The 26,353-nt window shown below is 44.4% G+C and overlaps 1 protein-coding gene across 1 annotated transcript in view; it reads left to right on the plus strand.

Annotated features, from left to right (window-relative positions):
* SLC49A3 (solute carrier family 49 member 3) overlaps positions 1-26,353 on the plus strand; it is a 60,980-nt gene that overhangs the window by 2,200 nt on the left and 32,427 nt on the right. Inside the window, exon 2 of the mRNA XM_082243123.1 lies at positions 17,396-17,554. Coding sequence (XP_082099249.1) covers positions 17,396-17,554 — 159 coding nt within the window. The remainder of the gene's footprint in view (positions 1-17,395; positions 17,555-26,353) is intronic.

Raw genomic sequence — 26,353 nt, forward strand, 5'->3', positions numbered from 1 at the left:
GCCGGAGCCGCGGTGATGTCACTCCCACGCACGCGTGCGGGAGCCGACGGTCACGGCACGGGGCTCTGAAGGAACGGCACCAGCGGCCGTTCCTTCAGAGCGCATGCGCCAGTGAAATCACTGGCTGCATGTAAGGTAAATATCTCCTAAAAGGTACATGTTTAGGAGATATTTACAGTACCTATAGGTAAGCCTTATAATAGGCTTACCTATAGGTAAAAGTGTCAGAGGAGGGTTTACTTCCTCTTTAATGACCAGGTCATATTTTATGATTCAGCACTGTGTTAGTTTAACGGACAATTGCACGGTCATGCAACGCTGTACCTAAATAAAATTAATCTCCATTTTTTTCCCCACAAATAGAGCTTTCTTTTGGTGGTATTTGATCACCTGTGCGATTTTTTTGTACGATTTTTTTTTTTTTGCACTATAAACAAAAAAAGAGCGACAATTCTAAAAAAAAAAACAAAAAAAAAAAACCAGCATTTTTTACATTCTGCTATATAACATTCTAAAAAAAAAAAAAAAAAATCAAAATGTTTTAACATTTTAGGCTTCTTTGTTTTCTGCTACATATTTTTGGTAAAGAGAAATCGCAATAAGTGTATTTTGATTGGTTTGCGCAAAAGTTATCGTGTCTACTAACTATGGGAAAGATGTATGTCATTTTTATTGTTTTACTAGTAATGGCGGCGATCTGCGATTTTTTTTGGCAGGACTGCGACATTGCGGGGGGACAGATCGGACCCCTAACTGACATTTTTAACACTTTTGGGGGGACCAGTGACATTACTACAGTAATCAGTGCTAAAAATATGTACTGTTACTGTAATAATGACACTGGCAGGGAAGGGGTTAACATTGTGGGTGATCAAGGTGTTAAATGTGAGCCTAGGGGAGTGATTCTTACTGTAGGGGGGCATGGCTTCTGAAATGAACATAGAGACCTGTGATCCTATATAGAAGCATCACAGAGGCTCTGTGATTGTAACGGAATCTTGGCACCCAGACTGGGTAACTCCGCCAAGAATCTGCTTCCTAAGCTCTGGAACACGGGATCCGTGAATCTGGCTATAGTTACCCCAAGAACTCGACAGTACAAGTTTTGGAGTCAAACCAGAATCAAAACTGTTTATTCAAACACATGCACAAAGAGATATACACTCTGGGGCAACCCCTCTCCCTTGGCAGCCAATCCACATAAACATATACATCCCATAATAGGTTGACCTTGAAGGCCCGTACACACGTACCGATCGTCGGCATACAAACGTCGGTGGACGAAGGATCTGCCGATTGTACGCGTGTTAGTATGGTGCCTCCGACAGATGTCTGCGCACAATCCGCGGACAAAAGTCTTTCGTGCAAACATGAAAATATTTGTATGCCGACACCAGAACGGACGATTGTTCGCCTGTCAGTACACAATTCGGCCGACAGACCGCAGATTTGCAAGACTGGGCATGCTCAGAAAATAGAAAACACAGGGAAAGTTAACCATTACATGACATCACTTCTGCAGTCGGCGGACAAAATTCTTGTGCTGTCCTTGTGCTGTCTTTGCACTTTTCAGCAGACACCGACATCCCGGGGAGAAAAGAGGAACATTTGTAAGCCGACCATCGGTACGTGTGTACGGGGCTTAAGGCAGACAGAAACAATAGAATAACAATGGAATGCAGGTACTTAACAATAACAAACCCCACCCCACTAGCAAGGGTCTATGAGACACTCCTTGCAATATTCTAGCAATCTGTTAAGTCAAACCGTTTATCTTTATATATTTCCTGAGGGATATTGTCCAGAAATATTAATGTCCCAAGTGAAAGAACCCCTCACTCTTTCAACACAAACCACACATATAGAACCCAGGATAACCGGGTTAACACGAAAGGCTGAGTCCAGTGTGGTTGTACAGCGAGCAGACCCGACTGGGGTTTTTGGTCACCCTGTGCCCCTAATAGACACAGGGTGACTTACACATAAGAGGGGCTCGGGAAGCTGGACAAGGAGTCTCCAAAGCTCCCTAAAGCAATCTGGGTTCCACAAGCCCCCCAACCGAAGTGACTCACGTCACATATCTTCCCTGTCGGCAGGAGAATAACACAGAAGGAGACCCCAAATGGGTTGACTTCGAAGTTAGTCCATAGTTCCAGTCCCCCAATGTCTGCACCCACACAGTACCCCAAACAAATTGTTCGGAACAGAACGTTACTCACCCAGCCAACCTCTGCCTCTCTCGTAGAACATAACCCCTGCTGGGGAGAAGTGTGGACTGGTCCTTCTCCCTGGAGTCCATTTAGCCGCTGGAGAGAAGACAGGGTGGCTGGGCTCAGTCCATCATGCTGTTGGGGACTGCTCAGCATCCCTGGGATATCCAGGTTGAGACCGTAGTCTCCTACACTTTTTCTCTATGAAAATCTGCCAGTGATTGTACAACAAGGCTGACATCCTCCTTTCCCAATGCCAGACTTTTTTCTGGGGTTGTGTTAGTGGAAACCAAAGTCCCATCCACTACCACAGGAAGTCCATCTTCTATTAGTTGTGGGCAGAGGCCAGCAGCACTCTGTCCTGTTGCCAGCTCTTCTTCTGCTGGGTTGCTGTCAGTGAATACCGCAGTCCCATCCACTGATATCAGCTCAAGCTGCAATTGTGAGGTGCCGATTGCATTCTCACCCTGGAGCTCCTGGGGAGTTGATTGTTGTGGGCAGAGGCCAGTAGCCTTCTGCCCAGCTGCCAGCTGTTCCACTGGTAAGTAAAGTGAAACATTGGTGACCATGCACAAATCCTTCAGGGCCACCGATTGTTGTATGCAGGGGTCCACAGGTGTAAGCATCCTTTCTAGATGCTGTTCTTTCCTTAGCAAGTGTTCTAGATCAGGTTTAAGCTCGGAGACCCCTGTGAGACCGAGCATAGCCTCTCTGTATTCTCACAGGTCCTCAAGGGTAGGTTCCCATTCATCACCAAACACAAACAAATCTGTAAGGCTCACAGCAATCAAGGGCCACCAAAGTCAGATCCCTCCGGAGAGCATTCTGATGTCTCTCCTAAATATTTCTGCTCTGCATGCCACTGCAGAGCCCGATACTGATTGTCCAGCTCTATCTCCTGCTGGACCAGCCTGTCCAACTCGGATACCCATTGCTCCTGGGGCCGCTCTCCCAGGAATGCCATCCGCAACTCCTGTTGGTCACTGGCCTGTTGCCCAGGGGATGGAAAGCACTTGCCCTGGTATATACCAGCAAGCTGGAGGGCTCCAAGCCAGAGCTCCACCCGAATATGCTGCCTGAGCTCCAGGTATTGATCAGCAGATACCGTCCTGGGGTATACTGAAAGGGCGATCCGCAGCACCCCCTCGAACTCTGATGCCAGGTCCATATCTCCGTTGGGTCGACCAAAGTGTGCTATCCCGATCTTGGATCCCGGTGGAGGTTTTGATGTCCCAGACTGCAGAAATCATCCCAACACTTGCCACTAATGTAACGGAATCTGGACCCCCGACTGGGTATCTCCCCTAAGAATCTGCTTCCTAAGCTCTGGAACACGGGATCTGTGAATAGACACAGGGTGACTTACACATAAGAAGGGCTGGGGAAGCTGGACAAGGAGTCTCCCAAGCTCCCTAAAATAATCTGGATTCCACAAGCCCCCCAACCAAAGTGACTCACGTCACAGTGATCATTCCAGGGAGAAGAACGGTCAGCTGTGTTTACAACAGCTGACCATTCTTCTCGCTCAGCTGGGAACAATCGCGGGTGTCAAGCGGCAATCGGAGCCGCCTGACCCGTGCATTGGCTTCCCCACTGCCGAATGGGGGCGGGAGCGCACTCACCCCCTAGCTCCCTACGTCGGTTTGCGCAGGAGAGCCACATTGCCGCAGTAAATAGGCAGCGGCAGGTCAGGAACCGGTTAATTACCATTGAGTTTTTATTTTTTGCTAAAAAAAAAAACAAAAAAAAGGGTGAAAAAACAAAACATTTTTCTTACTTTCTGTTAGAAAATTATGTAAATAAGTAATTTTTCTCTTTCAATGATGTGCACTGATAAGGCTGCACTGATGGTGACTGATGGGATGGCACTGAAGGACAATGATGAGGTGGCATTAATATGCAGCACTGAAATGCACTGATAGGTGGCACTTATGGGCACTGATAGGCAGCACTGATGAGCACTAAAAGGCAGCATTGATTGGCATCACTGATGGGCACTGACTGGCATCACTGATGGGCACTGTTAAGGCTGCACCAATGCGCACTGTACCGAAACTCTGAAACACAATAACAAACCTAAACAATCCATTCAGTTTGTACCAGCTTAGGCTCCTAAACTACATAGTTGATGGTAGATCTCAAGGTGACTGTACATTCAAATTGTATAGTGTATAGTAAACCTTAGACAACCAAATCAAATGAATGGTTTGCCCTAATGCAACGCACCCCATCGCTCGTGTTCTGCAACAGTTCACTTTAGTGTGAATAGGGCTTTACTGTTGCCCCTCTCCCCATCAATGTAATGTTTCTGGTCTGGGGAACAGAGGTACAGAAATGATGCCTGGTCAGTCTATTATATGCGGCAGACTGTCTATGTATGTAGATTGCATAGCTATCATTTTCACAACTCTTACATTTTAGAATATCTGTCAAACTCTCACAGGCTGGAGTCCATTCCCGCATTAGGGACTGTTGGCTGACCAGGACTAGGTAGTAGCAGCTAGGGCTAGGCGGTGGTGTAGGTAAAGACGTAAAGTACGTTATGCAGACATAGTGAGGCAGTAGATACTAAATAGGTAAGATACTGGTGACTAGAAAAGGAGAGGACTTAGGCTGGCTATTTGTTTTCTCAAACCTTTTCAATTCCCCCATCAACACAGACAGTGCTGACAGGGGAATCAGCAATTGTCTTCTCCCAGCAGGGATTGGCTTCCCCCACCAGGAGAAGACAGTGATTATATATAATCGCAAGAGAATTCAGCAGGCTGGTTGTACCCAAGTTGATCAATCGACAGCCTGCCCATTAAAGGTTCAGTTATGCCGAGATTCGATCCATGTATGGTCGGCCTCAGTCCTAAGGACTTGTACGGCAAATAATGAGAGCCCTTAGAAGAGCCAAGGCGTGGGGTTAGAGGAGCCACCTAGTATTCACCAGAGCACCTTTGAAAAGTGATGGGTTCTGCTGCTGGTGGTTTCCAGGTTGTGGTCCTCTGACTCACCTGAACAGGCAGCTACAGATGACTGGGTACATACAATATACAATAAACTGCAGCACAGGGTGTTGGGATTATAGGAATAGAAGAGATGATAATCCTAGGCAGACAGGGATACTGGAGCACAGGGATAAGAGTCTTTAGCAGTACTGGGATACTCGCAGGTTAGGCTCCATGTACACGGGACGCTGGAAATGGCCGTTTAGGAGCAGTTGGGCGTTTTTTTTAGAAGCCCCTGAACCCATCATTTTATCTTATCTGTCCATGTACACCAGGTCGTTTGCGGGCAGTTGCGTTCAGGAACTTTTTTTAGAACGCAATTATTTGCGTTCAAACGTGTGTTTCCCGGCGTTTCAAACGCAAAAACGCGACCGAACGCGTCCGAACGCGACCGAACGCGATGACCCGCGTTTGGCGTTCGCGTTTTTCCATTTTAAAGGGGAATCATTTTTTTGACCTCTAGGAACGGTTCTAAACGCAAACGCCCGCTAAACGCCAGCTAAACGCGGGTACAAACGCGACCGAACAGACGTTTCAAACGTCCTTAAAATTCCAGCATTCAAAGGGACTTTTAACAACGTCCCGTGTACATGGACCCTTATACAGGAACACTGGGGAAGGTTCGTTCAATTTGCTTATGGTTAGTGGGATCAAATTGATGTCTGTATTTGACCATAGTGATGAGAAAAAATTGAAGGAGCAGGTTGGAAAATTTTTCTTGAACAAACAAAATTCTAACTTTGAATGTGTTTTTTTGTTTGGGAAAAGCTGCTGATATTGAAATTAAATGTGTCTGGGATTCCATTCCAATAGCAGAGCTGAAAAAAATGTTAAGGGCTTTCAAACAAAACTAGTTGGCTCAGTGATTGCAAGAAAGAACGTTCTAAGGGCTCTTTCACTCTTGCATTCAATTTTAAAGCAGCCTAAAAGCGCATTAACGCACCTATAGCGTTAATGAGCATTTACAATGTGTTGTACAGGCATTTATGTTGCGTCAGGCAACACTTCTCAAACGCCCTGTGTGTTCTTTTTTTTTCAAGGCTAAAATGGGTAATGATCACTTTTGACGCTTTGCAACCACACTGTAAATGCCATAGGCGCGTTTACAGTGTGTTTAAGATGCGGTTATGGTGTAATTCAATAGAAGTGAATGGAAGCACTTGCCAAGGGTCAATGCCTGCCAAACTCTGTAGGCAATGTTATTTTTGCCTCCGAGCAACACGAAGCAATGCAGTGTGAACACCTCCATCCGCTCTCTATTGTAACAATTCTGTGTGGTATTGATAGGCATTCAGGAAGTGTTAAAAGCGTGACCCAAGCGCCTATTTTTAACACGTGTCAAAGAGCCCTAAGAATGTTTTGAAAAGGATTTTTGTATGATAAATTGGTAAAAAGCTAAGAAGGTGAATGCTGTAGCTTCTACCCGTTAAAGGCGAAAAGCTGCTGATTTATCCCATAAGGTGTAAAGCAACACCAGAAGAAAGTAAAAGTCCTGGGTCCCGAAGGGTGGATATCAATGGTTTAACCCCTTAAATGGGCAGACTGGATTTGTCCTATAATATACTGTATATGAGTTAATTCCAGAGGTGAGAGCATATTGAGCATAGTGTGGTGAGGCATTGGAATCAGGGTAGATCACAGCACTATTTTGGATCAAGTTTTGATGAAGTTTTGAACTGTTTCAACTTTAAGTGGTCTTGGATTTTTTACTTGAAGCATAATTAAACATTGTTTATGCGGGGTTATGAGTTAGAGAGCATTTGTGATACACAAGTGTGATATTTTGAATTTATTTCCCAGCATGTTGGGTTGATTTGTATTTGGGATTATTAGGTTATTTGAACATCAACGTTTTTTTTTTTTTTTTAATTTTAAGTCTAGTAGTGCTGCTTTATTTTAAAATATGTTGCCAAAAGAAAACCTGATAAAAAAAGGTAGCCCATAATTTATTCAAATTTTCTCAGAGTTATAAGGAGCATATTTACATGAAGCATGCCCAAAAAAAAAACAGAACAGCAACAGAAAAGTCCCTTTTTATAATGAATTTGTAATCATATTTACGTGCATGCAATGAAGAGCAAGATTGGATCTGTTCTAAATAGTGATGCACCGAAATAAAAATATTGGTACCAAAAACGAAACTCAGGATGTACTTGGCTGAAACAGAAATCAGCCTTTTTTTAAAAAAATATATATATTTTTATAAATAATTATATTATATTCAGCTTTTTAATTATCATGACTTTAAATGAATTTGAATTTATTGTCGGCACCTTTTAAGTGGTGTTAAAAATCCTGCTTGCTGAATTTAAAAAAGAACCGCACCAAAAACACAGCTCCCCATTAAAATGCATTGAAAATGTTGCAAGAACCCATCAAAATGCACTCAAATTGTGGTAAAATCACAGGCGTTTTTGGAATCCATTATCAGTACTTTTTTTTCTTTTGGCTCAACGCTGAAAACTCTCTTTCTCTTTCATTCATTGACGGACACAGCTCCTGATATTCATAACCATCAGGTTATACTGCCCCCTACAGGAGCAGAAAATAATTCTGGCTACACCCATGGGCAGTCCCGGGGGGCATACTCCCTCTCTCTGCTATAGCCACTGGGATCTTTGGTCCTGGCAAAAAAAATTTTAGATAGAAAATGTTTTTCCTCCTGGATTTTTTCCTGTGAGATCTACAATCAACTGCCGGACTGGGTGAGGGGCTGGGTAATCTAGATCCAGTGGTCACCCCAGTCTGGCCAGCAAGTGCGCGCAGACCTCAGCTCACCTCAGCTCAGCTCAATGCCCCACCGGACGGAGGCTGGCCTGCGAGTCCAAAACCTCACGAGGTCACATACGACCGTGTCTCGGTCCTAGCCGCAGCGTTCCTTCTTGGACGACAGCCCCCCACCCATTTCAGTGGAGAGGGGTTCTGTCTGGAGTGGTACCCGCCTGGTTCCTGGTATGGGGAGTAGCTATCCCCCCTCTCCCTCTGGAGGGTTTTTGGGTGGACGTGGGCCCCTCCTTGGGACGGTCGGACTCTGGGCTCCCCTCCTTCCCGCAGGCAACCCCCCCTTGCCAAATCCCTCCTCCTGCCCCCCCTCCATGCTGGGTGGTCTGGCGACTTTCCTGCAATGGGGGCAGGGCGCTACTGGTGATGGGGGCCGGGGAGGGTCGACAGTGGGCAGGGGGGCGGTTGTACCTGTTGGGGGCTCCTGCCAGGGCCCCCTGTCCTGCCTGGATCTATCCTTGAGGCCTGGTCTCCCTCATGGGTCCCTGTAAGCTTTGTGGTGCCGCACGGGGCCGCCATTTTGTTGTAGCCTGTATGTTTCTATACACGGCGGCTATGTTTTGTAGTGTAGTGGCCATTTTGTTGTGGTTGGCCATTGGAAATAGCGGCGGCCATGACAGTGGAGCCCTGTGGGCGGCGATTTCAATGGTGGAAGCTCCTCCTCATCCCCTGGATAATTTTACTTCCTGATCAGTGCATGTGTAGTGCAGATTCCCCTGGTGGCTGCAGGTGCCTGTTTCTGTGGGTGGTGAGTCTGGTGGGGTCCTCTCCTTCTCTGCAGAGGATCACTTGGTGCTTTGTGCCTGGGTGGTGCTGCCAGCGTGGTGGGGCATATCCCTTAGCAGTATTTTACACTTTTTGTGGGGTCCCCCTGGTGACTCATGGAGTCTTTGGAGCAGGTTTCCCCACCTGATCCTTTCTCTAAGGCTGCGGGGCCCTTCGGGTCCCAACCATCCATCCATGCACTGACGGCATTCCTGGAGTCCCTTGTGTCCTGGGTGGAGGTGGCTTGCGAGTGATGGGCTAGCAAATAGCACCACCCCCCCCCCACCTTCCCCTGCCTCATCTGTCTCATCAGATCCTAAATCTGATTTGGGCCCATGGACGAGGGTCACCCTGCTGGGTCTGCAACCACGCGCCTGGAATACTCTGATAGTGATGATGATTCCTCCATGTCTGTGACCGCGCACGAAAAGGTGCTGGTAGATACACTGATTGTAACTGAGACCCTGAAGATGGAGGACGCAGCTGAAGCTACAACAGAGGTGCAGGTGCCATTTGGCACTCAGAAGCCATCCAAAGCGGCAAAGGTGTTTCCTTTCCCTGCCTATTTTGACAGAATTGTCGCTAAAGTGTGGGGACAACCAAAGCGTCCCTGTGGGGTCCCTAAGCGCTTTACTAGGTGTTACCCATATGAGGAGTCTCTTCTTAAGGAGTGGACTGTGCCACCAGTGGTGGACCCTCTGGTTTCCACATTAAACAAGGAAACCATGATTCCGGTTGAAGAGTCCCTGGCCTTTAAGGATCCAGCTGACCGGAAGGCGGAGGCTGTTGCCCGCACTATGTACACTCTGGCTGGTTCGGCAATGAGGCTGGTATTCACCATTGCCCTAGTGTCGCAAACTCTGACCGAGTTGGCTAAGCTCCTGCACCATGACCTGGAGGGGAAACAGCTCCCCCTGCCTTTGCTGAGTTGGCAGACCAGCTGTTTATCAGTTAGCAGTTTATCTGTGATGCCTCTTTAGATGCGGCTCCCCTGATGGCTCGCCTCTCTGTTTTGGCAGTGGTTCTTCAGCGTGTCTTTTGACTCAAGTGCTGTTCTGTGGATCAGACTTCAAAAAATGCCTTGACGGGTCTTCCTTTTCAAGGAGATCGTCTGTTTGGAGCTACCCTGGATTACATCATTAAATGCCTCACAGGGGGGGAAGAGTACTTTTCTCCCACAGGCTACTAAGGGCAAGGAACCTCGTCGTAGACGTGGGCCTTCCTTCTCTGCTCATAAGAAGTTTTTTTCAACCCTCAGGGTCGACTTACAAGGGCTCGAAGCCTTTCAGGGCTTCTTCTGGAGGATCGAAACGAACCTGGTCTGGCAAGCCAAGATCGGGCTTCTCCAGACCCGTGGACAACTTCTCACTTGTATCAGGAGTGGGGGGACGTCTTCGTTGGTTCCCGGACACGTGGACTTCCCAGGTGCAAGACAAGTGGGTCCACAAAGTAATTCGGTCTGGCTACAAGATCATGTTTCGCTCTTGACCCCTGGCAAGGTTTTTTTCCTTCCATCTTGCGCCCTTCCCCACACCACTTACAGGGCCTTACCTTGGAACATGTTCAGGGTTTTTACTCAAACTTGTTCACAGTTCCCAGGAAGGAAGGCAAAGTGTGTCCAGTTTTGGACCTCAAGGTGCTAAACTGCTTTGTGCAGGTACAGAAGTTTAGAATGGAGTCCATTTGAGCGGTGGTGGCATCCCTGCGTCAGGGGGATTTCCTTGCCTCTATCGACATCAAGGATGCCTACCTTCACATTCCAATATGTGCCAGTCACCAGCGTTTTCTCTGCTTTGCTGAGGGAGAGGAGCATTATCAGTTTGTGGCGTTACCCTTTGGTCTCACATCTGCTCCTCAGGTCTTCACAAAAGTGTTACCCCCGGTGCTAGCTTTGCTATGCTAACAGGAGATCACAGTACTGGGCCACTTGGATGATCTTCTGCGAGCGGAGTCTCCCTCTGCTCTAGTGGAGAAGCTGGAGATCACAATACAACTCTGCGGGAGTTCGGCTGGATTCTGAATTTTCAGATGTCTGCTCTGGTTCCGTCCACAAAGCTGGACTATCTGGGCCTGATTTGGACTCGCCCTTAGCCAGAGTGCTCCTTCTTTTGCTCAAACTCCAGAAATTGCAGGCTTCAATTTGCCACCTGCTGTCCAACAAATAGTCATCCCTCCGGACTTGCATGCGGGTGCTGGACCTGATGGTGTCTACCTTTGAGGCGGTTCCGTTTGCACAAATCCATACGTGGTCCCTGCAAAGATTTTGGATTCATTTTTCGTCTAGTGTATTGGCACCATAAGTTTAGCATTCTGTGAGGGATAAAGCAGTCTGTGTCCGGGGCCTATCATTCTTATGTGATCACTGCATGAGCAATAACATACGAGTAGGTGTGATTGGCTGCAGCCTCCCATTACTTTCAATAGGGCTGCCTCTTACAGCTAATTGGTGAAACCCCCGCTGGGGTTCTTGCATCTAGTCACATGCAGGGTGCATTCACATGTGTGAATGCACCCTTAAGCCAAGTACACACTGCTAGTTTTTTCTTTCAACCTTCAACTCAGCGGACTGAACGAAAAAAAACCTGACAGCTAAGGTCGGAGCCACTGTTCTAACAATCCAATGTCAATACAGCAATCTCCCCTGCTGTTCTGTTGTGTTTTGACAGTGGGACAGCCCCCCGCCAGAACACTCCGGTCAGTGCTGATCAGTGCCATGGGCACTGATCAGGAGCTGGTTGGCAAACCTTTTTTCATTTTGGCCCTTCGACAAAAGCTGGCTGAACAGCCGGCTTCTGTCAGATCGGCTGCAGTACACAGCCGAATGGTGGCTGGTTTCTATTGAATCGGCCGATGCCGCCCAACATTTGGCCCGTGTGTGCGGGGCTTTAGGCTGCCTCAGTTGCTCAAGTATGATCTGATGATGCCACTCACCATCTTCTGATTGCAAAGGGAAATGAGTGTGTTGTGTCTTGTGCATGTGCATTTTTGCTCCTCAGCATTGCCTGTTTCTTTGTGCTTTTGCAGAAAAACTTGAGCAGTACATCTTGAAACACCATGAAATGTATACTTGCACCTAAGACCTTGTTGATGCAGTAAGGCCATCCTGTATCTTGCTGGTCTTGCCAGATTGTGTAGGATTTTTTTTTACACTGAGCTGTCATCAACTAGTTAGTAGAGCATGACTTTTCCTCACCTAGTTTTGTTAGTCCTAAATTGTGGATTCTATTTGATTTAGAGCCCACTCCCACTAGATGCACATTAATGCTCCTTTTTAGCATGCAGGCTGTAGGTCTGTTATTTTCCAGTTTCTTTTACCAGACTCAACTGTGCAGCAGAAGTGTCAGTTACAGGGTTGTGATAAACAGATTAACCAATTAAGCCCCGGAGGATTTGGCTGCTCAAAGACTAGGGCCTATTTTGCGATTCGGCACTGCGTGACTTTAACGGAAAATTGCGACGCTATACCCAAATGAAATTGACGTCCTTTTTTCCCCACAAACAGAGCTTTCTTTTGGTGGTATTTGATCACCTGTGCGATTTTTACTTTTTGCGCTATAAACAAAAAAAGAGCGACAATTTTGAAAAAATAACAATATTTTTCACATTTTTTATATGAAATTCTCAAAAAAAATGTAAAAATCTAAATTTTTTAACATTTTAGGCCAATTTGTTTTCTGCTACATATTTTTGGTAAAAAAAAATTGCAATAAGCGCATTTTGATTGGTTTGCGCAAAAGTTATTGCGTTTACTAACCACGGGAAAGATTTATGTCTTTTTTATTGTTTTTTTTTTTAACTAGTAATGGCGGCGATCTGCGATTTTTTTTTTTTTGCGGGACTGCGACATTGCAGCAGACAGATCGGACCCTTGACTGACATTTTTGACACTTTTGGGTGTACCAGTGACATTACTACAGTAATTAGTGCTATATATATGCACTGTTACTGTAAAAATGACACTGGCAGGGAAGGGGTTAACTTTATTAGTGATCAAGGGGTTAAGTGTGTCCCTAGGGGCGTGATTCTAACTGTCAAGGGGCGTGGCTTGTGATGTAACCACAGAGACATACGATCCTACATGGCAGGATCGTATGATCTCTGCTGTTACACCAGGGAGAATGACAGGCGGCTTTGTTTACATTAGCCGCCTGCCTTTCTCCCTCTCCAGCGGGAGATCTCCCCCTAGAGGTTTGTGGGTGAGCGACGTAGCGATACGTCGCTTTTCCCAGGAGGGGCTGACCGCCGCAGTATATGTACTTGCGGCAGTCGGCAAGTGGTTAAATCAGTATTAAAGCCAAAGCTAAAAATGTATTATATTGCAGCTTACCAATCATTAGATGTGGTGACTGCAACAGTTTTCTTTTATGAGGCCACTTTCACACAGGCTTTCCGATCAGGTCCATCTGTCAGTTTTTCAGGCGGACCTGATCGAATGTTCCGTGCACCTCAATGGGGCAGGAGATATCAGCAGTGACATCTCCGCTGACGCTTGCTGCTAACCAATCCGATCCTGTCCGTGAAATCCAGACAAATGGAAACCCTGTTTTCCATCCATCTGGAGGATCGGATAGGATCAGATGAAAACGGACAGGCGGTCCGTTTTCATTTGATTTCCCATAAGGGAGAGCGGGGATCTGACAGGTCTGTCTCTGCACACAGAGCGAAGATGGACCTGTCATCCGCCTGCTCAGCGGGATCAGCTGCTGGGTGGAAAGCCCATGTGAAAGGACCATTAGGCTCTTTTTTCCACTGGTGATCTGACCAATAACACACCTCCTGTATTAGAGTGCCCCCACTCTTCTGGATGAAGGTGAACAGGGGGCACCTTTGGAAAGCAGCATTGACAGTCCAAGGGGAAGGGAGTGTTAGATGTACTAACAGCTTTAAATACACTAACAAATTGAAGCCAAATTCCAGTTAACACTTTGTAAGAAGTTACAGCAACAGTTTTGTTCCTTTTAAGAGAAAGATTTTACATAAATAAAAGCTGATCATGTGGTTTGTCTCAACCAGCTAGCTGCTACATCTGCAGGACAATAAAACAATGTGCTTACTAAAGCCCCGTACACACGTACTGATCGTCGGCCGAACGATCGGCCGTCTTTTGTCCAGGGCTGTCGTGTCTGTTGAAAACTGCAAAAGACTGCACACGAATTTTGTCGGCCAACAACAGCCGACTGCAGAAGTGATGTCATGTGATGGTTAACTTTCCTTGTCTTTTTTCTTTTCTGAGCATGCCCAGTCTTGCTAATCTGCTGTACTGACTGGCGAACAATCGGCCGTTCTGGTGACAGCCAACAAATATTTTAAAGTCTGCACGACAGATTCTGTTCAGCCGAAAATGCACTGTCGGCTGTCAGAAGCATCATACTAACAAGCCTACAATTGGCCGATCGGTCTGCGGCCGAATATTTACGGCCGACAATCGGTACGTGTGTACGGGGCTTAACAGTAAGTAATAAAAGAAGGAAAATCTAAAAAAGAAAACAAATGCAACCATTACATCTCAAAATTGGTAAGCTGAAATATAATAAATGTTTGCTTTTGGAGTTAATGCTGCTTTGATCAGCTTTTATTCATATGTAGGGCCCTTTCACACATTTTGTCAGTTCAGTCACGTTTTTTTTTGTCATCAGTTTTTTTCAGTCAACATCAGTTTCACATTCATTTTTAATTTGTTGTCATTCATTGTCATCCGTTGTCATCTGTTTTTTATCCATTTTCATCCATTTTTCATCCGATCTGTTTTTTTGACGGATGAAAAATAGGGCTTTCATCAGTTAAAAAAAAAAGGATGTTGACGGATGTAAATGGAGGATCATCTGTTGTCATGTGTTTTTTTCCATAGGAATGCATTAATGCCCATTTTTTATCCATCAATGGATGGATGAAAAATGGACGAACGGTCCGTATGTGTGAAAATAATAGAAAAAAACCTAAAAAAAAAAAAAAGAAGCCTACTACAATCCACTACATTTAAGGATTGGTAAACGAATATATTTTGTTTTTCAGTTTAGATTCAGTTTAAAGAGGAATCTCAAGCTCCCTAAAAACAATTAAAAGTCAGCAGCTACAAATCCTGTAGCTGCTGACTTTTAATAAAAGGACACTTACCTGTCCAGGGATCCAGCAATGTCCTCCCCTGAGATGATTCTTTAATCAGCTTTGGGTGCAGGCGCTGGCCTCACAGCCCGGTTCCTACTGCGCATGCACATTGTAAACGGTCCCGTAGTCTTCTGGGACCTGTGATATGTCCCAGAAGGCTGCGGGGGGAAGGAGGGGGCGGAACTTCCAGTTCAGATCTCTGTGGCCCATCTGACTGGAAGTGGCAGCTGGTACATGTCATAACCAAGTACTGTACCTGCTCTCCCCTTAAAAGTGGCAAATATGGCAGTGAAGGGGGGAGGGACACAAACAAGCAGAACTTCTCCTTTGTGGTGAAGTTCTGCTTTAACTCAGCGTAAGTTTACCTGGAAAAAATGATGCTGTTTTAAAGGCTTAGGCCCCTTTCACACATGCGGGCCTGCCAGTTTTTCAGGCGGATCTGAATGGATGCCCTATGCATCCTTATGGGGGAGTGGATGTCAGCGGAGACACGTTTGCTGACATCCGATCCTGTCCGTCGAATCCGGATGGATGGAAACCCAATTTTCCATCCATCTGGTGGATCGGATCGGATGAGAACGGACAGGCAGTCCATTCTCATCTGATTCCCCCATAGAGGAGAGCGGGGATCTGACACCTGTGTCTCCCCACACAGAGCGGAGACAAAGCTGCCATCCACCTGCTCAGCGGGGGATCGGCGGATCACTCCCCCGCTGAGCAGAATGGCTCCATTGATGGAATGGGGCTGCGTGAAAGGGGCCTAAGGCAATATTGATTTATTATAGGTTTTTGTTTTGTTTATGCACTTTTATAGATTGCTAATCGATGAATAAAGATTATTTATTCCACTTTGCTTGAAAGGATCCTTACTTCACAGCTGTTTTTCACAATTGCCTAAAACTTTTGTAGAGTACTGAATATCCCAAGGACAAGATTACTCTGAATTCTGAATTCAATTATATTTTCATTTAGATTAGTAGTAATTCTACTTTGTTTTGTTTCTTCTTCAAATTCTTGGCTATATAGGATGCATGCTAACTTTTCAGTTCCTCATTTTTAATGCTTAATAAGCAGAATTAGTTTCACAATATGTTTAAATTCTACTAGAAAAATATACTGACTCCAATTACTTTTCTGTATATATATATATATATATATATATATATATATATATATATATATATATATATACACATATATATACACATATATATACACATATATATACACATATATATATACACATATATATATATATATATATGATACAGGAATTATTGTACATATGAGAACACCGGATGATTTGGTTTGTAAAGTAGCCCTACATTTCCAGTTGTAACCATCTTTCAGTTTATGGCTAGAATGTCTAAAAGGATACAACCTAAAGGAGTACTAAAGTCACATTCACTATTTATAACAGCATTTGTAAATAATTTACTATATACTGTACATGGAGACAACACGGATTATTGTGGTTACATTCATTGCATTAAGTATTATATCCTGTTCACATTTTGGAATCGTGGCCAGAATTTACATGATTTGGCCAACAACTCCAAATTTCGGCAAAACGCACGACACGTTTGTTGCCCACTCATCCAGACTGGCACCCACAATTTAGCCTGATTTTGCTGTGATTGACGTGCGACTAAATGGATTTGTAAAATAACGCCTAACTCAGGGCCAAAATTTCGCTCCTGAGCTTATTGACATGACAAACACGCACAGTCTAGTGCATTCAAGGGATTGGGCTGCCCTTTGCACGACACACAGAAACATGTGTGAATCACGCTTTTTAAATCGCTCGCAGGAATCTGCATGTGAACAGGGTCTTAATAAAGAGCACTATTCACTGCTGTATTAGTGTTGTTAAAAAATTTTGAAAATGTGTCCATGCTTCTAGCTGCAGCTGCTGTTTTTAGTATTTCTGGAGATACATTGGCTTCCTGCTGATTGCAAAGCTACTGTACATCTCCAATGGTTCCTTACAGTGCCCCCAGTCACTGTACTGCTGTTGTGTTTGAGCCAAAGTGAAAGAACACATTTCTGGGCACCCTTTAGATCTTCATGTTCCAAAGAGGGAGCTGGCCACTGGATGGTGTCGATTTTAACAATGCAGTCTGACCACCAGTTTAATTATACTTTATCAGGCCAGCGTTTGGAACAGTAATCAAGCAACTGATTAGCACAGCTAGAGTTTGCACCATCCAGAGGCCAGCAGAGAGGAACATTCTTGTCTAAAGGGATCTGTTTCACTTGTGTTCACAGCACACTTGTAGGCTGTGCTCTCAGTGCATCTGAATGGGTGACAACCAAGGGAGATTTGGAGAGAGCAATGAGTGATTCAAAGAATCAAGCTAATTTATTTTTAGCTTTTCAGTAAACAATTTGTATACTTGCTAAACATTGTTATAAAACCATTCAAAAGTTATGTTCTCTGCATTTTTTTTACTACTTGCAGGGAATCCTTTAATTCATAGGTGGATCTAAAACGTTCTACGAATTGTACTATTAACTCTCTATAAATGTTTCACTTTTCAGATTTGGATCACTTTTGCCCCAGTGGCCGATTTAACTGCAAGCTACTTTAACTGCTCCCTGGACACAGTTAACTACCTTTCCCTTGTCTACCTCATTGTATCGATACCTATTGGTTTTGTTGCTTCATGGCTCCTGGACACTCTGGGATTAAAATATGGTGTAAGTTTTTAAATATGGTGTAAGTTTTTAATTAATAACAAAAATGCACGTTTTTTCACACATGCACATACAGTGCCTTGCGAAAGTATTCGGCCCCCTTGAACTTTTCGACCTTTTGCCACATTTCAGGCTTCAAAACATAAAGATATAAAACTGTAATTTTTTGTGAAGAATCAACAAGTGGGACACGATCATGAAGTGGAACGAAATTTATTGGATATTTCAAACTTTGTTAACAAATAAAAAACTGAAAAATTGGGCGTGCAAAATTATTCAGCCCCTTTACTTTCAGTGCAGCAAACTCTCTCCAGAAGTTCAGTGAGGATCTCTGAATGATCCAATGTTGACCTAAATCACTAATGATGATAAATAGAATCCACCTGTGTGTAATCAAGTCTCCGTATAAATGCACCTGCACTGTGATAGTCTCAGAGGTCCGTTTAAAGCGCAGAGAGCATCATGAAGAACAAGGAACACACCAGGCAGGTCCAAGAAACTGTTGTGGAGAAGTTTAAAGCCGGATTTGGATACAAAATGATTTCCCAAGCTTTAGAATCCATTCACACTACTGCAACTTGTCAGGCGACTGGTCAGCCTAACAAGTCGCAGTCCATTGTGTGCTACGGGAACCGTTCTAATAGGAGCGACTCAAGTCGCTCCGACTTAGAAAAAGGTTCCTGTACTACTTCGGAGCGACATCGGAGCGACTTGCATAGACATTCATTATATAAAGTCCGTGCAAGTCTTGCCGAAGTTGCGGTGCACGCACGACTTCACATGAGCAGGGAAAGCTGCTGTAGAAGAAAAAAAAAAATCATTGCCATCACAGACAGTAAATGTTGCGGCTGGCGGCCGCGGCTGCACTTGTCTCGGAGTATTCAAATTGACTGGTCTGGGTCTGGCCGCCGTCTCTGTCTCGGCTCCTGTCTGTCACGGTCACTCACCATCTCACCTCCTATGCTGCAGTGCTGACGGGGCGAGCTGCGAGTGGCAATGCGGCTGCCGGTTGGTTGAGCAGTGTGGGTGGGCGGGCTTGTGGGGCGGAGCCAGTGCAGGAGAGCGGCGGACTCGGCAGAGCAGCCTTCCAGGCACCAGACAACAGCACCACTTAAGACAAGAGCAAGGACCACCGGTGAGTGTGTGACCTATCATACATTTTGAATGTTAAAAAGAAATGTAATAAAACAGAAACACCAAAGTGCCTTCCATTACCATAGCAAATCAGAAAACCACAACAGGGTGGACATAGGTTGCTGTACTTTTAAACATGGTCCAAACATTTTTTATAGTTTCCCAAAGCAAAGCTGGTAGATCACACATATGATATAATAACAATTTTTACTGAGTTAATGAAGCTGGGATAGCCGCTTGCCTATATGCATATAAGCTGACGTTCCAAGTCACCCAGAATAATTTGTTGACAGTGCCTGCCTTGTTTTAAGATTATTGAGTCAGCGGAAAGCAAGCTGTGTCTCTGCCTGGCTCTGATGACAAGCTAAGAAGAATAAACTCCAAACCTTTTTTCAATACATTCACATGAGTATGATTGCTAGAACCACAGAGAACCAATACAAAAAATATGTATATTACTATCTGTTCTTTGTCATTTTATAAAGATTCTCATTGTTTTGCTGAGTTCACCTGTTCTGGAATCTGCCAATTTCCATGGAATTTGCAAATATTTTGGTTGATTTCTCCTAGTTATCTGCATTCATAAAGTGACGTACATGTGATTTTAGTATATTTGCTTTTTGACTGTACTTTTGTTGTGGTGAACATAGTTGTCAAAGGATAACAGTCTACAGCATGCAATAATGATTAGAAAGGACTATTTTCTGCTTTTGCACTGATAAAAATCTAATACAGTTTTAAACCATTTTCATCCCCTTGTCTCACATGCATAGGGGAACAGGGATTTTAGAAGCAAATACAATAGTTTTGACTAAGAGCTTGTCAAATGTCAGTACTACTAATAATACAATTATGTTTGGCATTATATATATATATAGATATATGCAATATTTTACGGTAGGAAAAAATACAATTGGATTGAATATGAAACAAAGAATCTTAAAGCAGAGTTCCACCCAAAAGTGGAACTTCCGCTCATTTGCTTAATCCCCCCCCCCTCCGGTGACACCATTCGGCACCTTTCAGGGGGAGGGGGGAACGGGTACCTGTTTTTTTGCGCATGCCGTGAAGCCGCAAGGTTTCCTTACCGGCAATGGTGGCAGCAGCACCCGACAGCCAATAGAAACATCGGCTGCGGTGCCGACAGGGCTGCTGTTAAAAATCGCGGGGCCCCATACAGACTACCTGGCAGGGCCCCCCCAAGAAAATATTAAAGATATATTTAGCTAAAATTACAACAAAATCACTATTAGCAGACACAAATATAACATAACTCACATAATTCCTGCTAAATCTAAAAAAACAAAACTATGTTAAATAAAAAAGAAGATGAGATGAGAAAAATATACAGGCTGGGCAGTTGGAGCTCAGTGATCAGAGAGACAGAGAGAGAGAAACAAAGTTACAATTTACAAATAAACTCCTGAGCAGAGATAAGTGCTGGGAGGGGGGGGGGGCACACACAAGGGAGGGGGATTAGTGAGCGACAACTGTCTCTTTCTCAACAGATAAAAGCTGATAGCAGGGAGAGGGACAGATCAGATTCAGGTGCTGGAGGAAGTGTTCTGTATTTGTTGTCCATCACTAATCCCCCTCTCTGTGTGGGCCCCCCTGTGTGCTCGGGCCCCCTACAAGAGGGCTGGTGGTCCCCCCCTATCAGCGGCCCTGGGTGCCGACATCGCTGGACTTCAGGACAGGTAAGTGTCCTAATATTAAAAGTCAGCAGCTACAGTATGTGTAGCTGCTGACTTTTAATTTTTGGAGGGGGAGGCTGGGACACCGCTTTAATGTAATTTTTGGAATTGGAGAAACTTTAAAACAGATAAAACCCACACGCTAACACAACCTCAGAAGATTCCTTTCCCACCGGCTCCACCAGCAGACGATGTTCAGGCACAGCTTGCATTTCTTTTGAGTGGAACTGGAGCAGTAGATGTTGCTGGCCGTGCCTGGCCTGCCTTCTTCTGCTCTTCTACTCACGCCCTTTGATGGGCGTGATCTTTATTATTATAATTTTTTTTTTTTTTTGGGGGGGGGGGGCAGCATTTTATTCTTGGACCCAGGCAGCACAATGTCTCGGGCCAGCCCTGCCCTGAACACACCATCCCCACTGTCAAACATGGTGGTGGCAGCATCATGGTTTGGCCAAGTCAAAGTCCAGACCTGAATCCAATTGAGAATCTGTGGAAAGAACTGAAAACTGCTGTTCACAAACGCTCTCCATCCAACCTTACTGAGCTCGAGCTGTTTTGCAAGGAGGAATGAGCAAAAATTTCAGTATCTCGATGTGCAAAACTGATAGAGACATACCCCAAGTGACTTACAGCTGTAATCGCAGCAAAAGGTGGCGCTACAAAGTATTAACTTTAGGGGGCTGAATAATTTTGCACGCCCAATTTTTCAGTTTTTTATTTGTTAAAAAGGTTTGAAATATCTAATAAATTTCGTTCCACTTCATGATTGTGTCCCACTTGTTGTTGATTCTTCACAAAAAATTACAGTTTTATATCTTTATGTTTGAAGCCTGAAATGTGGCAAAAGATCGACAAGTTCCAGGGGGCCGAATACTTTTGCAAGGCACTGTAGTTTAAAGTGATATTAAACCCAAAAGCAAACATTTATTATATTGCAGCTGACCAATTCTTAGATGTGATGTCTGTATTGGTTTCCTTTTTTAAGGCTTTCTTTCTTCTATTTTCATTTGCTGAACCAGCCAGCAAGTCTGTTATTTTTCAAAAGCATAAGCTCTCCCGCAGAATGCAACAGTTTACATGGATGAGACCAACCACTTAAAGTGGATCTTCACTTTAAGCACCACAAACCAAAAACTCGATTTTATTCATTGTTAATATTCAAATTCCCCTATCCATTCATGTCTCCATGCTTAACATAATTGAGAAATCACTTTGAAAAACACCCCCTAGCATTTTTGGCCATGGCCATCTTAAGTAAGGGTAAATTATTAATGTAGCATCTATTTCCTGGAATCCATCTGCTCTTAGCACAAACATGCATGCAGGAGAATGTGCTTAACTAATAAAGCTCCTCCTCCTCTCATGAGGACTCCTGGAATGTATGACATAATTTTCCTAGGCAAGAAACCAGGAAGTAACTGAAGAAATGTAAAAAAAAAAAAAGTTGAAAACAAGTAAATATAATATATCTTCCTATCTATTTACTAATATTAGCAGCATGAGGATTACAAATAGTCAATGTTTATTGGGAGAGTGAAGTTCCACTTTAACACTGGCAAGTGTGATTAACCACTTTACCACCGGAGGATTTTGCTGTCTTACTTCTGGGCCACTTTTTGCGATTCGGCGCTGTGCGACTTTAACTGACAATTGCGCGGTCATGCAATGCCGTACCCAAACGAAATTTACGTCCTTTTTTTCCCCACAAACAGAGCTTTCTTTTGGTGGTATTTGATCACCTGTGCGATTTTTACTTTTTGCGCTATAAACAAAAAAAGAGCGACAATTTTGAAAAAAATAACAATATTTTTCACATTTTTTATATGAAATTCCCCCCAAAAAAATGTAAAAATCATATTTTTTTAACATTTTAGGCCAATTTGTTTTCTGCTACATATTTTTGGTAAAAACAATCACAATAAGCGTATTTTGATTGGTTTGCGTAAAATTTATTGCGTTTACTAACTAAGGGAAAGATTTCTGTCGTTTTTGGTGGGTTTTTTTTTACGAGTAATGGCGGCGATCTGCGATTTTTTTGCGGGACTGTGACATTGCGGCGGACAGCTCCGACCCTTGACTGACATTTTTGACACTTTTGGGGGTACCAGTGACATTACTGCAGTAATCAGTGCTATAAATATGCACTGTTACTGTAAAAATGACACTGGCAAGGAAGGGGTTAATTTTATTGGAGAGGGAGGGGTTAATGTATGCCTGGTGCTTACTGACGTGTGTGGGGGGAGGTGACTGAGTGACACAAGAACAGATCGCATGTTCAGCTATGCTGAACCCTGCAATCTGTCACTGCCTGTCACTTAGGAGATCCGCCCGCTTGTGTTTACACAAGCAGGCGGATCTCCACACTAGATCCCCGACGATCGGGGAAGAGCAGTGGCGATCGCCGCTGCTCCTCCCCTGGCCCGACTCCCGCTGTGACTGAATACAGCGGGAGCGAGCCTCCAGCGGCACGAGCGCGCCGCCGAGAAGGAGGAGTGTCTGCCGATGTAGGTCTACGTCGTCAGACCTTCAAGAGCCACTTTTCCGCAGTACAGCTCTAGTGAGCAGACGGCAAGTGGTTAAAATTATAATTTTTTATTTATTCATGCAAAACAGTTTGCTGTAATTGCTTATAAAGTGTGAGCTGGAGTTTGGCTTCAATTTGTTAGTGGTTCTAAATCTGCTAATACATTTAACACTCCCCTCCCCCTAGACTGACAATGCTTCTGTCTACTGTGCCCCCTGTGCTCATTCCTCCAGAGTTTTGTCTCACTAATACAGGAGGTATGTTACTGGCCAGATCACCAGGTGAAACAGATGGGAAAAGGCCAAAGAAAATTAAACTGATAAAGTCGCCACATCTAATAATTGATAAGCTGCAATATAACACATTTTTAGTTTTGGGTTTAATACTGTTTTAAGTATGGGTTTTATCATGTCTATTATAGCCTATAAGAACTAGAGTATATTACGTCAGAGGCTAGACACAGACATGTGTTGGTGTAACTACTGCTCAAGTGCATAAATGTCACATTGGTAATGCTATCAGCTTGTGATAAGTGCTCCCTCACGTTGTAGAGTGAACAGGGCTTCACCAAGGTCCTTCACAAGGAAGTATGGATTTAGCTTCATTATGCTTCAGAGTTGTGGCTCTTTTTGTTTTATATTTTGTATGCCAATGAGCTGTGGCCCTGGTTATTTACCACCCCACAGCTCATTAGACCTGTGGTGCAAGGAATGGCCTGGTGTGCAGCTCTTTGGAGTAGGACAAAGCTGGAGGTCAGAGTTGAGGTTAGAGATGAGTTTAGAGGACACCCGAGCTCTTCTCTAGTCTTCAGCAAAACAAATGGGTATTTTTACCCATTCCTGTACTCTGCCCAGTCATATACAGGATGGAAAGCTCATCTATACTGAAGACTTATAATTTATATTGGCAAGGAACTCCATCTGAATGCCTCAGAGTCCGCCTAGATACAAAAAAAAAACAAAAAAAAAGCAAAAAGGTCTGCATCCTTTCCCATATTTTCAGATCTAAATGCTACAGATCTGAGGTCGTTTGATGTAAATGGACACAAGTCCATTTACATCTAGCCTTCTATAGATCTAACATTGGTCTGGAAAGTTCCAGATTTCAAATGTACTAGACAAAGGTAACATCTTGCTCCCATCTGGTCCAATACTGTCCATGAACAGATCTCCTGCTGACCAGACTGGGTGGCCTCCATGTGAAAGATGCCCGAAAATCAAAAGTCGTAGTGCTGTTGATCTCTGCAGCCTTCTTACATACATGCAGAGAAGGTTGCATTGCATTTCTCAGGGCAGGTTTCCTGATTAGCTCCTTCAAGACACTAAACTGCACCACCTCACACCCCTCCTCCACAGTTCTATAAACAGTATCTCACAAAAGTGAGTACACCCCTCACATTTTTGTAAATATTTTATTATATCTTTTCATGTGACAACACTGAAGAAATGACACTTTGCTACAACGTAAATAAGTGAGTGTACAGCTTGTATAACAGTGTAAATGTGCTGTTACCTCAAGATAACTCAACACACAGCCATTAATGTCTAAACCGCTGGCAACAAAAGTGAGTACACCCCTAAGTTAAAAGTTTCCAAATTGAGCCCAAAGTATCAAAATTTTGTGTGGCCACCATTATTTTCCAGAACTGCCTTAACCCTCTTGGGCATGGAGTTTTCTGGAGCTTCACAGGTTGCCACTGGAGTCCTCTTCCACTCCTCTATGGTGACATCACGGAGCTGGTGGATGTTAGAGACCTTGCGCTCTTCCACCTTCTATTTGAGGATGCCCCACACATGCTCAATAGGGTTTAGGTCTGGAGACATGCTTGGGCAGTTCATCACCTTTACCCTCAGCTTCTTTAGCAAGGCAGCGGTAGTCTTGGAGGTGTGTTTGGGGTCGTTATCATGTTGGAATACTGCCCTGCGGCCCTGAAGGGAGAAGATCATGCTCTGCTTCAGTATGTCACAGTACATGTTGGCATTCATGGTTCCCTCAATGAACTGTAGCTCCCCAGTGCTGGCAGCACTCATGCAGCCACAGACCATGTTAATCCCACCACTATGCTTGACTATAAGCAAGCCACACTTGTCTTTGTACTCCTCACCTGGTTGCCACCACACATGCTTGACACCATCTGAACCAAATAAATGTATCTTGGTCTCATCAGACCACAGGGCATGGTTCCAGTAATCTATGACCTCAGTCTGCTTGTCTTCAGCAAACTGTTTGCAGGCTTTCTTGTGCATCATCTTTAGAAGAGGCTTCCTTCTGGGGATGACAGCCATGCAGACGGATTTGATGGGATTTGATGCAGTGTGCGGTGTATGGTCTGAGCACTGACAGGTTAACCCCCCTCCCCTTCAACCTGGCAGCACTCATACATCTATTTCCCAAAGACAACCTCTGGATATGACACTGAGCACGTGAACTCAACTGCTTTGGTCGACCATGGCGAGGCCTGTTCTGGGTGGAACCTGTCCTGGTAAACAGCTGTATTGTCTTGGTCACAGTGCTGCAGCTCAGTTTCAGGGTCTTGGCAATCTTATAGCCTAGGCCATCTTTATGTAGAGCAACAATTCTTTTTTTCAAATCCTCAGAGAGTTCTTTGCCATGAGGTGCCATGTTGAACTTCCAGTGACCAGTATGAGAGAGTGAGAGTGATAACACCAAATTCAACACACCTGCTCCCCATTCACACCTGAGACCTTGTAACACTAACGAGCTACATGACATCGGGGAGGGAAAATGGCTGATTGGGCCCAATTTGGACATTTTCACTTAGGGGTGTACTCACTGTTGTTGCCAGCGGTTTAGACATTAATGGCTGTGTTGAGTTATTTTGAGGGAACAGCAAATGTACACTGTTATACAAGCTGTACACTCACTACTCTACAATGTAGCAAAGTGTCATTTCTTCAGTGTTGTCACATAAAAAAATATAAAATAATTACAAAAATGTGAGGGGTGTACTCACTTTTGTGAGATACTGTATACCTAATTTGATGGTTTGAGCCTCCCGCACTGTCTGCACTGCAGTCTGCCTGGTGTGTGACGGGCAAAGTGCACTGCATGCTACTGCAGGAGCAATGTAAAATTCCAACCTGTAGTCTGTTAGTGTACAGACAGTCTGGCCAGATTTTTACCAAACACGTTTCACCTGGACATAGCGATGCAAACATCGAAAAAACTGCCAAAGAGATTTTTCCTCACCCTACTACTAGGAAATGTTTTTTTATTGCTACGTGTCCCCATTGGGTGGGATTTTCCCTGATGTTCACTGGGTCTGAGACTAGCCAAGCAGGCAGGCAGGCAGGAGGTGGGGAAATTTTCCTTCTCTATCTGGCACCAAGCAAGTCAGAAGAAATCTTCTAAAGGGGGTTGAGGTTGATTGAGGTTCCACACTTCCCCACTTAAGTTTTGTCTTTAACAATATAAAGACATTTTTTATTA

Source organism: Pelophylax lessonae (assembly GCF_965119305.1).
Source record: "Pelophylax lessonae genome assembly, chromosome: 1".
NCBI lineage: Eukaryota > Metazoa > Chordata > Amphibia > Anura > Ranidae > Pelophylax > Pelophylax lessonae.